This window comes from Triplophysa dalaica, chromosome 15 (assembly GCF_015846415.1).
Source record: "Triplophysa dalaica isolate WHDGS20190420 chromosome 15, ASM1584641v1, whole genome shotgun sequence".
Taxonomy (NCBI): domain Eukaryota; kingdom Metazoa; phylum Chordata; class Actinopteri; order Cypriniformes; family Nemacheilidae; genus Triplophysa; species Triplophysa dalaica.
The window spans coordinates 2,900,490-2,915,391 of NC_079556.1; the positions used below are offsets into that span (position 1 = coordinate 2,900,490).

Here is a 14,902-nt window from a genome sequence, read left to right on the forward strand (position 1 = left end):
GTATACTTTTTCTAAGACCAAGCAAAACACAAATAACTTGATGTTTAAAACAATGTTGATCACACAATAAGCTTTCAGGCAAATCACAAAAGTGCTAGTCCATGATTTAAGTCTGTATAAACATAACTGTATTAAACTCACTTCACAGAGTTTGGTCCAGTTGAAAGACTTGAGCGGATTGGACGGCTGAGGGATGTTTTTCTTCTTCAGATTGGAGGACAGAAGACCAGGCAGAGGAGCACCTAGGCCGGCCATGCCTGGTGGAGGTGGCGGTCCGCCGGGAGGAGGGGGAGGAGGTGGCGGTGCTCCACCTGGAGGTGGTGGAGGAGGAGGAATGCCAGCCAGACCTGGGACCGGAGGTGGAGCACTACCGGGGGCCAGTGGGACGAGAGGGGGACCGCCTGGGATATTTGTCCTCTAAAAAGACAGAGTTGAGAGAATATAGTGTGATTATGGAATAAAACGTCCAAACGTTCCAATCCATCATGAGCTGCCTGCCTAGACATCATTTCAGTTACCAAGGTTATATACGTTCACAAAGTTGACACTAATGGGCTTCATCTATGTTGTAAGAAAGGCAGCTCCTCAGGGTTTGGAACGGGATCTATGGGCATGTGTGCACACAACATACATTACTCATCTCGTGAAGCCTCACGGAAAGATCCACCACTTGCTGTTTAACCATCCTGTGTTCGCTGCTTTCCTTCTCCAGTTTCTCTTTCATCTTATTGAGCGTTTGCATCATTTCTTCCTTCTCCTGCGTTTTGGCGTCGCACTCCCTCTCCTTCTTCTCCAGTTTCTGCTGAAGTTCATTATGCTCTACGATTCAAGCCAGAAAAACATCAAAACTATTTCAAATGCTCCTCAGCACAAAAGCTCCAGTATCCAACATCATGTTAGGGCATGGGTAAAGACTTTCAAGAGCTCCTGTGTTCCTATTGGTTCAATATTCAACTTTTTTTAAAGTTATTGTGTACCTTTTCTCATTTGCTCTGCTTGTTCCTTCCATTGTTTCACCTCATTCTCATTGACCAACCTGTAAAAGAGAAACCAACCTTAGGATAAATTTACATTTATGCTTTTTGCAGATGATTGTATCCAAAGTGATTTAGGGTATATATTTTATCAGTAGGAGTCAGATCTGTGATTGTTAATGAAATTTGGTTAAAAATGCAAACAGGTCAAAGATGCCTCTGTCCCCGTAAACCATGAGCCATTTGAAACTAAATAAGTCCAACTTTAGGACAGCTCTGTTACATTAGATCAAACCACAAAATGATTTCCATATGCATTCTGGGTATTTATTTTCATTTCAATGAAACTGTCCCAGACTGTCTCTGTTTGTCAATGTCTGAACTGAAGCGGTGTCTCACTTTTAATATATTCCATTCTGCGCGATGACACAAGGACATGTTTAACTCTTGTAGCTCTGAAAGAAAGCCCTTTTCCCCTCTACTGAATGAATGTCGTGTGAAATCACACAACAGATGCGTCTCTGAAGGTTTATATTCGTAAAATTCTAACATCTATGAACAGTTTTGTGCATTCTCAAAAGGCGCGAGGATTAAACACAGACCGGCGGGTTGCTTCAAAATGCCAGACTCTGGATTGTGGATTTGGGATTATATGCTTCTCTGAATTGAAGGCTTCAAATCTCAGAAACTTTCAAATGACAAGCGGTTTTATGAAGCATTAAAGGCTTAGGGTACTAATAACTTAGAGACAGTGAAATACAGTAAATGGCAGCACAGGGAAAGAACTACTGTTAAAGGAACAGTTCACCCCAAAATGAAAATTTCGTCAACATTTACTCACCCTCAAACTGCTCCAAATCTGAATAAATGTCTTTGTTGTGATGACACAGAGAAAGATATTTGAAGGAATGATTGTAACCAAACAGTTCTTTGCCACCATTGACTCCAATAGTAAGAAATTGTATTTGTTGAACACAAAAGAAGATATTTTGAAGAATGTAAGAAAGCAAACGGTTCTTGGCCACCATTGATTACCATAGTTTGAAAATGACATGTAGTCAAAAGTGCCCCAGAACTGCTTTCTTACATTCTTCAAAATATCTTCTTTTGTGTTCAACAAATACAATTTCTTACTATTGAAGATATTTTGAAGAATGTAAGAAAGCAGTTCTGGGGCACTTTTGACTACATGTCATTTTCAAACTATGGTAATCAATGGTGGCCAAGAACCGTTTGCTTTCTTACATTCTTCAAAATATCTTTCTCTGTGTTCATCAGAACAAAGAAATGTTTACACACTTGGACAAGTCGAGAGTAAGTAAATGATGAGTGAATTTTCATTTTTGGGTGAACTGCCCCTTTAATCTCGAACCATTCTGAGGTCAACCATTCCTCACTCACATTCGCACAACGTTCTTCACGTTAAAGTTCTCCAGTGGCGCGATGTCAGGGTCGTGACCTTTATCATTCTGCAGGACGAGCTGCTGGACGATCCTGTCGAGGAGGAGCCAGTACTGAACCGTGTTCCCGTTTCTTTTATCTGCGAGCAGAGATGAATGAATCAGAACATAACACCACAAAACTATAGATTCTGGTCATATTAAAACACCTGTCAGGTTGTTAGCATCCTTTTCGAAGTCTTATGAAATGTACTTTGGAAATACTAAGATAAACTGATCCGATGGCAATATCATGAGAAAAATCTGTCAGGATTGTTTTCAAAGGCATTCTCTATAAAAGTTCAGTTCAACTGTGCATTTTAAAGAAAGAGGTCAAATTATATTTTAACATTTCGTTTATTTTGTTTATTTAAAAATATTAATAATAAACGTTATTCCTTTAATGTTTACAACGCTTGGCACAAAAGAAGCCATTTACAAAAAGTACCACAGTTGTTTTTTGGACCATTGTGTCGTAATACCATGTTACGGTTCATGCTGTTCAGCAGTTAATTTCTTTTATTAGTCATTTATTTTCCTTTAAGCCAAATGACATGTAAGACAGGTCCTATTATGTTGTCATGGGGAACGTAGGTAACATCACTTACAGGGCATGTGCAGACAGTGCTGTAAGACGGACATGAAGTGTGGGAAGGAGTCCGTGTGGTTGATCCGTTTCCGGACGAGTTCGAACACCTGAGTGGCACTTTTAGTGTCTACATGAACCTGAACGATACAAAACGACAACAAAATGACATCGGAGTTTGTGCCACGTGTGAGAAATCCAGAAAGTAAGGGAGCTTACGTTCTCAAACCGTTTGGCGAGGGCTAGCTCGTCTTCATTTCTTAACATCTCGAAGAAATCCAAATGCCTGGAAAACAATAAAAGATGAATGCGTTAGTATACTTTACTATTTTATTAAAGTGCAAATGGAATCTCAGAACACAGCGCTTACCGATCTAACGTGGCGTTTTCATGAGACCGCAATTTATCAATCACTGGTTGGATGCCCAGCATCAGAAATTCATACCGCAAATGAATTCTGAACTCCAAACTTGTCTTTAAGAGAAATGTTGGATGTTAGCGAGAAAAGCTTGGATGAGCTGAACGTAATGAGACACAGATGTGGTGAAAAGCAGCGTTTACCTCTCCTGCTCCCTGACTGAGGACAGCATTGATGAAGGACATGATGGCCGTCTTGAGGCTGACCTCGTCTCTGTAGCGGCCTGTGCTCCTGTCCAAGTCGTTCAGAAGGGTCTGTGTGAAAAACAAAGAAGATTCAAGAATGAGAAGGGAGAAAGACATTTTAATATTTCATTCATAAATCTTATTAAATGGTATAAACTAATGTATGTATCTATGAAATGTTCATATTAAAAATCATTTGATCTGAAGTCATATGTCTGGAGGTAATAAAGGAGTAGTTCACTTTCAAGATGAAAATTCTGTCATTATTTACTCTCTTGTCAATCAAACCCGTATGACTTTCTTTCTTCCGCAGAAAACAAAAGAAGATATTTTGAAGAATGTTGTTAACAGCCCAATATTCACTTGCACTGGTTACAATGGTAGTGAATGGGGGGCTGTGGTGTTCGGTTACATTTTTCAAAATATCTTCTTTTGTGTCCTGCAGAAGAAAGAAAGTCATATGGGTTTGAAAGGACAAGAGGGCGTGTAAATGATAATAGAATTTTCCTTTTGAAGGTAAACTGCTCCTATGAGTAATATCATCTGAACCTGAAATCGTGTCCGCTCGCAGGCGAACTTCTGATAGTGCAACATGGCCTCCAGGATTTTCTTGTGACCTCCTGGCACCAAACAAACGGCGCCCATGATCTCCAGAACCGCCACTTTGGTCTTCATGTTCTCGGTGGCTAAACTATGAGCGATGATGTTGATGCTCTCGGCGTGGGCGAGCACGTGCGCGCGCCCCTGAGAGTTATTCATCAGAGCTTTGATGCAGCCGATCAGCGAGGTGTGGATCTGAGACTCCGTGGTCTCGAAGTCCATTGTTTTCAGGAAGTTCAAGATGCACGTCAGCCCATCGAGATCTATGAAGCGTGTCACGAAGCTGAGGAGCACAGCACAAGTCAGTCCAAGGAGATGAACTCACGCACAATTGATGCTGAAATATCCACATTTTAAGCAGATTTGCAGCTGTCGCTTTGGATAATTGATTGTCTGAGACAATTTATTGAGGGGTTTACCATCACGACGAAGGGCCAAGCAAAATGCTATTGCTGGCAATGCAAATGTTTTCAAGAGGCCGTCGAAAACAAATTCCTATCTTATATGTTTTCGTTACATCTTTTGTTCAGAGTCAAGCTTCATTTAAAGAATCAACAGAAGAAGCACAACTCATCGCAGACCAACTGAACGGTTCAAAGGTTCGAGTGATGAAGCTGATCTAACCAGACTCAATAACAAATAGGAAATGAAACCAATGCTGCATACTGTATGATAAATGATGGGATATCATGATGAGATGAAGACTCTTTCTGGGAAGCTAAACTGCTGAATGGCTACTAGCACTTCTGCAGATGATGAATTCATGCAGTAGATCAAGCTGACACATAATACAATCTACAGTACTGTATTAATGACGCACTTAGAGAGAGAGAGAGAGAGATTGTACCTCATAGGCTGTGTGCGTAGAGCCGTTTTTAAGCTCTCTATGGTTTTATTCCTATCCTCCTCATCCTCCTTATCCAGGGCCAGCAGTGTCTTCCTCTGGTGGAGATGTTGAACGTAACAGATATTTCATTTAAAAGAAGAACAATGATAACACACAATAGTTATGAATAATTCTCCACAACTAGCTTACTAAAAGAACTTGATTAGTTGTTGTTGGACATTTCTTTATTCGGTTGAACACAAAATAAGATATTTTGTGAAATGTAGGAAAGCAAATGTTTCTGGAGTACTTTTTTCCTACTGTGGTAGTCAATGGTGGCCAAGATCTGTTTAGTTAAAACCATTCTTGCAAATATCTTTATGTTTTTCATCAGTACGAAGACATTTATTTAGATTTGGGGCAACGTAAGACAACGCTCCAGACTGTATTAAAAATTCGAACAAATTAAATATGTTAATGTCAAATTTCTATAACCTACATTATAGCTGTGGGGGGGTGTTTCATAAAGCTGTGCTCTGTAACTTTTGCCCCTATTGCCATCTTTGTTTTATTTGTTTAAAATTATTTTATATTTTTACATAATAATCTTATTCAAACTATATCAGACTGGCATTTCTGGTAAAATTGTTATAAGACTGTAAATCGGGGAAAGGTCAAGGCATTTAAAAACTTATTGTGTGTAATATATTTTTTTAGCTTTATTCAATTATTAAAGATACTTCATTACTTAGTCATGAACAGATTCACAGAATCTTCAGTATATTCTGACCTCTTCAGAACCTTCAACCAGCCCCCCACAAGCATATATAAATCACCTGCTGTTTACTACACAGCATCATAACCACACGAGACCTCCAGGGTTCAACCGCAGGCTTGTATTCACACTCACTGAGAGACGGGTATGTGTGAAGGAATTTATAGCTGCAGCGATTATCTCAGTTTTGACGACCGTAAGCGCTCTTTTCTCTATGAAACATTTACAATTGTTTATTAATGTTCTGTAAACACCCCCAACAACTTCCTCCAGGGCAACATCTGCGAGTTTAACGGCCCCCTCTTGACTAAGAGCCTTTCGTGTCCTCCGGGCAAACACGGAAATGAGCGTTTCTGGGGAAGCGTACAGTATTTAATGTTTGTTTAGCTCAATGTTGTGTGTAACTTACAGCAGCCATGGAATTGATCTGATCGATGTAGAATTCAGGCCAGCTGGTCGCCCCTTTATTTTCTTCTTGTTCCTAAAAGAAATAGAAAAAAAAAACTGCTTAAATGCCCTGCTCATGCCATTTTTTTTAAGGTGTATTGTTTTCTTCAAAAAAAATGTTAGATATTATAGTATATAATTTAAAGAAAATTATGTGAAATGTAAACTTGATATCTTTATTATTTACTGAGGAAAGAGACTTTAAAAGTAGTATTTAGCAAGCCGAATTTCAGGATTTTTGTGGAAAATACTAAAATTCAGTGTGAATAAAATCTTAAATTCTAGTATTTCTTATGTAAGAAATAGGGTTGTCAAACAATTAATCACGATTAATCGCATCCAGAATAAAAGTTTGTGTTCATATATTATATGTCCGTGTACTGTGCATATTAATTTTGTATTTATGAACACATACACATACAAGTATATATTTCAGAAAAATATAAAAATGAATAAACATTTTATATAGTTAAAATTATTGGTAAATATAAATAAGAATAATGTATACATAATTATAATTAATGTTCATATTTCCTAAATATGTACTGTATACATGAATGTGTTTAGAAGTACAAAATGAACATGCACAGTACACATTCATATATTATATAAACAAAAACTTTTATTCTGGATGCGATTAATCACGATTAATCGTTTTACAACCCTATTAGAAATTAAAATTTGAGTATCTTCACCCCATTACACAAAAATTCCCTATTTAAGCTTCTAATCTTATATATTATGACTTTGGCCTCACAAACAGAGTCACATTTAAATATAAAAATAGATTGACAGTCACACAAGTGTTTTATTTGAAGTAAATTTGATCAAAGAAAAATTACATGGACAAAATTTGTTAGTCTGTGTGTGCATTAAGAACATATATAAGAAAATAGGTTCCATAGGCAACTTTGAATAAACCTTTATATGAAATACACGTGAAGTGTTGATACTATTCTCTTTTTTCCCCACACACCTATAAAAAATAAATGGGAACTGAGTCTGTCAGTAACTACTGTAATATTATGTCCAACACATTCTTTTGTGTTCCAAAGACTCAGGTTTGACACAACATGTAGGTGAAGAAATTATGGCTTTTTTATTTTGGCCAAACTTTCATGTTATTTAAAGTGTCTGACACACAAAAGTCAAGGCGCGATCCTTCAAACCGACACACTGACCACATTCTCACGTCCTTCCACAGTCTCTGTATGTGAGAACACAGCTCATCTGACCGCTCATTCCCACAAATCACATCCAACGCTCCAAACTGGCCTGTGAACGGATACAGTTTCGTGTTTGCAGCTGACACCTTCCTCGTGTGTGCTTTCATGTAACAGGCATGACAAGACTCAAAGCTCCGGGACTACAAAACTCGGCTCAAAATCCAACTCTGGCAAGTGCTTAAAAGCCTATAAGTAAGTCCAAAAACAAGCTTTTTCCCAGAGCAACGGATTCTTTAAAGCTTTTAATACAAAGCCTGGGGTCGGGAAACAATACGGCAGTGTTTAGCGCTATACTCAAGTGTCTATAATACACAGCTGCTCCCATGTTTGAAGGGAATTCGACTTCTGCTAGCCAGGATAAGTTTGGAATAGGGAATTAGGGGTGTCAGGGGGGTTCGATGTAACGGTTATAGACGCCACATGAGCCGACTTCCACGATAAGCTTCCAGGAATTTCTTTTACAAGTACACCCGCCGTTTTATAACTGCGATCTGCAATTATGCAATTGAACTATTTTGGATCACATACCTTCGAGATTATTAAAAAATGCAGATGAAACTAAAAATAAGGTAAGAAGTACTTTATACTAGACATTCAGATCAACTTTGACCTCAACATCTTGATAGCGGTTAAAGCGCTCATTATATTGCACGGTGTTGGTTCCATGTGTGGCTTGAACTCCAGATATCCACCGAGAGGAGATTTAGTTCTTGCAGGTGTAACTGGCTAACACACTCCGTGCTGTGTTTTATTGAGCTGGAATAACACTGCATACTTGTTATTCTTCCAGCCTTTCTGTGAAGTTTACAACATGACACTTTTTCTTTTGCCTGAGGGTTTTGAGCCGTCATAGTAGACAGTTGCAGATGTCACGACAAAATTAATTGTTGTGTCAAACAGTTACCTGTGAACTGTCATGTTTCGAGACACACAAAAATGTATATCCAAAACATCAAAATAAATCAATGACATGATGACAAGCTAGTGTTTTTGAGGACAGCAGACTGCCCTGTGCCTCACTCTTCAGTTCATGTCTTGAATGAGAGTTTACAGAGTGTGTCGGGAGAGCCCGGATCTGTTCACTAACCCAAATCACACGTTCCATGAAACGAATCAAATAAACCCTTGCACTGAGCACCCTCTCCCTGTCCCGAAGCCAAGCATGTGCCGGAGCGTGTTGGGATAGACTGAACTGTTTACATTACGTCCTTCTTTAGGGATGTACAGTAAGACCGAGCCGTGTTCATATACACATCTGCTCCGCTTCATGTTCTTTGGTCAAGACAGATTAAACATCTTTGCGGGAAACACAACTGTTAAAAAATTGCTTTAAAAGGAAATGGCCGTGCGAGGACAAACCTTTACAAACACACAGATCTTTCTAAACATCAAACTAAAGTTACAAAACTTGGTACAAATTTAGATTTTCAAGTATTGCTCATGAAAATGTGCTTCATCTAAACGTGGAAATAAACAATTGATTTCCAAACAAATTAAAAATGAGTAAATATTTAAGATTCTCTGCCATTTTTAGATCGCAGTGTATATGGGAAAATAGTGATATTAAACATATCCATGTCAGTTTAAATCCAGGGGACAGTAAATATTTGAGTTCAACTTTTCACGCAGATTTTTCAAATAAGAGCAATATAAAGGAGCGGTTCACTAGTAATGTCAGACATATGAACTCCACTACTGTGCAGTATATACTGTATGTAATCTTTAGATCAAACGCTGTACAGCTCCATGTAAGGGCAGGACTTACCTTTTTCTTGCTACAGTAGATTTGCCATTTCTTCTCTGCAGGAAGGGCAAACATGGCTTCTCTATGTTTCTCTGCGAGGTCAAGCTCATCCTGTAGAAGGACACATAGGGAGAAGTTTAATTATTATATTTATACATGAATTATACAGATATAGATATATAGAGATATGTATTTGAAATATACAATTATCTATATATTATTTGTTGTATATATATATTATTTACCATCACATATTTTAATCATAAAGAGTTGCAGAAAAAAATTAGGGGACCATTAAAAAAATATTTACAGTCTTTCTGAATTTACTATTTGTAGGTAGGGGCCTATATTGTTGTGAACTACTAATAATATTTTTCCAAAATGTCAAATAAAATATTGTTTCAATTTGCATTTACTTCTTTTTTAAGATAAACTGAAAAAACGAATCAAAATAACAAAAAAGATGCTCACATTTACATTTAGTCATTAAGCATACGCTTTTATCTAAAGCGACTTACAAAGAGTTAGGGAGCAACAAGCGATATGTCATACAGCTCTGTATTTTTTTAAGACCTCAAATACGGCAAAGAAAACAAGTTCATACTCTCTTTTAAGCAATACAACAGTTATATTTGTACATGTATTTACAAATGTAAAAAAACTATTTTTTCAGTTTCAAGTGCCTTCTCGTCGTTCACATTGCTGTTGGATGACTTTATGTCACTCCTGAGGTTTGATTTTGTTGAAATTCAACAGACACTGGACTGGAATGACCACAATATATCTCGAAATATCTCGATATGTTGAAAATTTGGGATTGTCTATTATTTTTTTCAACGGCTATTTATTGTTTGTTATAGAATCATTACCTTTATTATTATTTGTTTATTTTGCTTGCTTTTTTAAAGCAGCCACAAGAAGCTTTAAGTAGACTGATATCAGCCCCCGGATATCTCTGACCCTAAAGAGGGGGTTAATTTCCCACAATTCTCTAGGAGAGCGGGTCCTTGTTACCTCACGGCAAAGAGAAGGGTTAGTCATGTAAACCATCAATTAATGGCTGCTCTCTCCTGCGACGTCTGCATTCCCATGATGGACTTCTGGGCTGAGCGGGTCAAATGCAATCCAGATGTTTTAGTGCAAGTTAATGAACATCGTGTGAGAGACGTGTACAACGAGCAGGTCCTGAGACCACTTTTAACTGTCTGCGTTCGGAAATAATGAGAGTAAAATGGGTGCAAAATACAGGGAAGTATAATCCAAGATCCTGAGTACACATATTTAAATGAGATTCCAAAGAGAGAACATCACAGCCAAGATCAAAATCTGATCTTTGTTCTTTCTACTTCTCTGTATATCTGTGTAGTAAAAACTGAACCTGTTACTCAGTTCTGCATGTCCACATCCACCTTGTTGGGACAGTGTTAAAAACTACAAAACAAGTTTTAAAGTTTTTGATTTACACTCTTTGCATCTGTTTTCAAGTTATATCATTGTTAGTTTGCCAGCTAACATGAGGACGACAGCTTCACGCCACCAAATCGAAAGTCTGTTAGAATCGTGTTCCTGTTACATCAAGTTAACATGACACTGACTGACGTCTCGGTTGTGGCTCATAAGCGCTCCAAGGCTCAGCGGGGGACAGGCCTCCGTCGAGTCTGCCTCATTCGACTCATCCATGAGCCCATCTGTGCCAAAAGCCATCCGGTCACACGCTGGTGGACGCGAAGCATACAGACGTTCTCATGCTCGATGGAGTCTACTAGCAGAACTAATGAGGGGACATGCATTGTCTAACAGACCCTTTAATGGAACCATTAGCAGGGAACGCTTGACTTCCACATATTACAGTGACCAAGACAAGCACTGACTGACTCCACAAATGGAGGAATGGCTCAGCTCAGCTCTGAGGATGAAGAACGAGCTGTTTTCTGAAAGGTTCTGATGGGATTACTTGGAATGAATCGATCGTTTGTGACTTCCGTTGTGTCCATGTGGGCTGGAGCACTTATGAAATCTGCATGTTCTGGCTTAGCACGAAAAGCAATGTTGAAAACACATCATGGGATACGAAGACAGGCTCCTCTATGTGTTTTAATGAGTCATCCTTTTACTGTGTCTGCCAAGGAAAAGTTTGACAAAAGCAAAGAGCAGTTTTTACTTTAAAAAGACTTGTGTCCAAAAACCTATTAGGTACTGAGAATAAGTCTTTAAAAAAACTTCTTTCAAGTGCGTACATTTAAATGTAGTTTCACATTATAGATTTTCACATCCATCCATCATATATTTATTCATCTATGCATTCTTCCATCTATTTATTTATTTACTTATCTTTATTTATCTATCCATCTGTCCCATCTACTCATCTACTCATCCATCCATGCGTTTATCTTCCATCTACCCATTTGTCCGTCCATCTATTCATAATTTTACATGTCTGTGCATTCACCTATCCATTTGTATGTCCATCTAAACAAAAAACACACTTTTTTGAGGTGCCTACATTTAAATGTAGTTCCACATTATATATTCACATATTTTCCCATCTATCCATCATCTATTTATTCACTTATGCATCCATCCATCTATCTACTCATCCAACCAGAAATCCTTTTTTTATCTAACCATCAGTTCATCTATTCATTTACTCATCTATCTATGCATTTATCTGTCCATCAATCTATTTATCCATCTAGCCATCCATTTATCCATTTGTCTATCCATCTATGCATTCATTTATCTATCCCTCTATCTATCCATTTACATAACTGTCCATCCATCTATCCAGTTGTCTATCCATTTCTTTGTCCATCTTTCTATCCGTCCATCCACATGTCTAACCCTTTATTCATCTATCCATATATCCAAACATATATATTTACCAATCCATTTGTTTATCCATTTATTCATTTTTTATCTATCAGTCCATCTGTCTATCATCTATTCATCGATTATTCTACCTATCCATCTATTCATCCATCTGTCTGTCAGGGAGAGTGAGAAGACAAGTAGGTACAAAGAGAATGTGGTACAGTACATACCACCAGCTCAGTGAACATGCCGTCCAGCTCTTCTGTGGGGGGCATAGGCAGGGTGGGCTCCATGGTCTGTAGTGTGAAGTTGCTGTCATGACGGAGGCGGTAGGTGATCTGGGGATGGTTGTTCCTTTTCAGACAGCAGCAGAGGAAGGAGAGGCCCCGGCCTCCTCGCTTACGTGGGGCCATCATGGCCAGAGGCCCAGCCAATCGAATGTTTCTTGTTCAGCTACGACCCCCTGAGTGAAATTAAACACAAAATAAGAGACTTACTATTATAAAAAAACACAGTGGTAATAACTTCGCAAAAAACAGGAACCGCAAAACAGAAAGCAGACCTTCACCCAGTACTATTAGCACTGTCAAATGAAGAATCATAATTTGAATGTAAAATGTGAGACTTCATGTACTGAGTGTACATTCTGAACTAACAGGTTACGTTACAGCCAACCATTTGCTTTCACAAAGATATGCAAGGTAACATTATGACTACATAAAATCTTCCTGAAATGAATCCCAATCAAGACATGTGTTCACAATAAGCGAAGACTGTCTGTGTCTCCAGTCTAATCTTCTGCACGAACCAACATGTCTCCTCTCCCAAACCCGTATGATCTGATAAACCATTATCAACAATCTCTACATGATCTCAAAATCCTTGTAAACCATCAACACACAGCCACAAGAATCAACACGCAACGTGTAATGTGAACAGACAAAGCATTTACACAACACTTTTTAAGTATTTAAGCAATATGTCGTCAGTGTCAAACCACAACATTTGCATCGCTAACTCAATGCTGTACCAAATGAGCTACAGAAACCATCCCAAATTTAGCTCAAACACGTGAAGTCATGATCTGTGGCTGTGGACCCCAAGCACTCAAACAGGCCTGTCTTCACAAACAAAAATGAATCATGTGCACCATCCCTTTTTCCATATTAGGAATAAAAGAGAAAGTCGCTGTGCCTAAATCTATCAACTCTATCTTGGTTTACTTTTAGCTGCATTTCTCATGATTTAATGACAACACCAGCCTGGGCTCAAACACAGAAGGCCATCACGACCTAAAGTCAAACATAAACCCCGCTCAGAATTTACGGTCGGATCCAAAAGCTCCAAGTGACCAGATGTTTTCCTTTAAAAATCCAAGGAAGCTACGTAAAAGCTTCAATGGCCTGAGGATTGGCGTGGAGTTTACAGTGCGCGTGTGTGTGTTTGTGTAAAGTCTGCTTGGAGTCCTTGACCCTGACGGGCAGGTTTTTAAAATCAGATCTAAATACAGATGCTGTGCCCGCGCGGTTTGACCTTACGAATGTTTGTCTGCAGTCAAACAGGAGCACGCTTGAGGAAGCAGTGGTGGAAAACTGAATCCAACGATTCCCAACAACACAACGTTTGCCTGAATCTCAATAGCAATGTGGAAGCTACTTTAAAATTGGATTTGCCAAACTACAAGAGCTATTTAAAGTTATTCAACTATTGGTAACTTGGGTTTTTATTTTTAAACACAAGAACGTGTTCTTCTCTAATTCTCATTGAAGATCACGACTTCAAACATAACTCGTAAATCTAATTCATCCTCTTCCAGTCAAAACACCAAAGCAGGAAGCTGGTCATCCAAGATCTGGACACTGAGAGACCCAGCGATTCCCATCTGTGAAAATACAGAAGCTACGAGTCACGTCCAGCTGAGAGAGAAAGAAAAAGGGAAGGAAGGAAACCGGGAAAAAATAGGAAAATATCAACCAAATACAGAGGACACTATTGTCTGAGCGGCTAAATGAATGACTCGCAAGGCTGCGTCATGCCACTTACACTAACATGGCCTTGTGGCATTTTCCAAACAGGGAAGAAAATCCTGATTCTCACACTTGAACTATTTAGTCGTGATAACCCTGCAGACACAGATGTGAGTCTGAGTACGCTGGGAATTTTCTCTCCGCTGGGTTTATTTCATTGTGTGAAAAAGACCCGTGGGCGACCTTTTTGCTGTAAGCACAGACCACACACTCTTCATGAACCCCACGTTAGATGATCAACAGGACAACATACAGAAAAAGATATTTTACTGTTTGCTTAAACTATTGTGAGCATTGGACTGCAAAAAACAGAACATAAGAGATGTTTTCACAACATTGCATCGCGAGTGAAAGTAAATACTGTAGATGGCAAGCAAACATGTAAACCCCCAGAAACCACTGTAAATCATTCACAAGATAGCATGTTTTAATCCAGTCACATCGGTGGATGTCCTCATCTTCAAACTTTTACCCACAAACACAGCAGAGCAAATATTCTCTTCATTTCAAACATCATACATTACTGCGGCTTACAATATCTCTCAAAGTAAAAATGAGCAATTTTAATCGATACATGGTCTAAATACATTACAGGAAGTGGAACTGCTTAAAATAATGAATATACGTTCCAGCAAAAACCCTAATATATACAGTATAAACATTATAAAAAGTTGAGAAAGTGTCAAGATATACAAAAGTGTGAATTTAAACAAAAAACGACTTTTTTCAGCGGCAGGGCTCGTGGAAAACCGCAGTCAGTACAGAGACAGGTGACTAAAATATTTACAACTATAATAATAAAATTCAACAGCTAAACGAAAGCAAACATGTGCTTTGAACGGAG

The 14,902-nt window shown here is 38.5% G+C and overlaps 1 protein-coding gene across 2 annotated transcripts in view; it reads right to left on the reverse strand.

Moving 5' to 3' along the window:
• Positions 1-14,902, reverse strand: part of daam1a (dishevelled associated activator of morphogenesis 1a) — a 40,907-nt gene that overhangs the window by 9,219 nt on the left and 16,786 nt on the right. For both annotated transcript variants that reach the window (XM_056767603.1, XM_056767602.1), the window contains exons 2-14: positions 12,262-12,494; positions 9,242-9,331; positions 6,213-6,284; positions 5,050-5,144; positions 4,152-4,485; positions 3,561-3,671; positions 3,370-3,473; positions 3,219-3,285; positions 3,022-3,139; positions 2,376-2,514; positions 978-1,036; positions 632-819; positions 142-417 (exon numbers count right to left, since the gene is read on the reverse strand). In XM_056767603.1, the coding sequence (XP_056623581.1) occupies positions 142-417; positions 632-819; positions 978-1,036; positions 2,376-2,514; positions 3,022-3,139; positions 3,219-3,285; positions 3,370-3,473; positions 3,561-3,671; positions 4,152-4,485; positions 5,050-5,144; positions 6,213-6,284; positions 9,242-9,331; positions 12,262-12,447 (1,839 nt within the window). In that variant the 5' untranslated portion in view covers positions 12,448-12,494. The remainder of the gene's footprint in view (positions 1-141; positions 418-631; positions 820-977; positions 1,037-2,375; positions 2,515-3,021; positions 3,140-3,218; positions 3,286-3,369; positions 3,474-3,560; positions 3,672-4,151; positions 4,486-5,049; positions 5,145-6,212; positions 6,285-9,241; positions 9,332-12,261; positions 12,495-14,902) is intronic.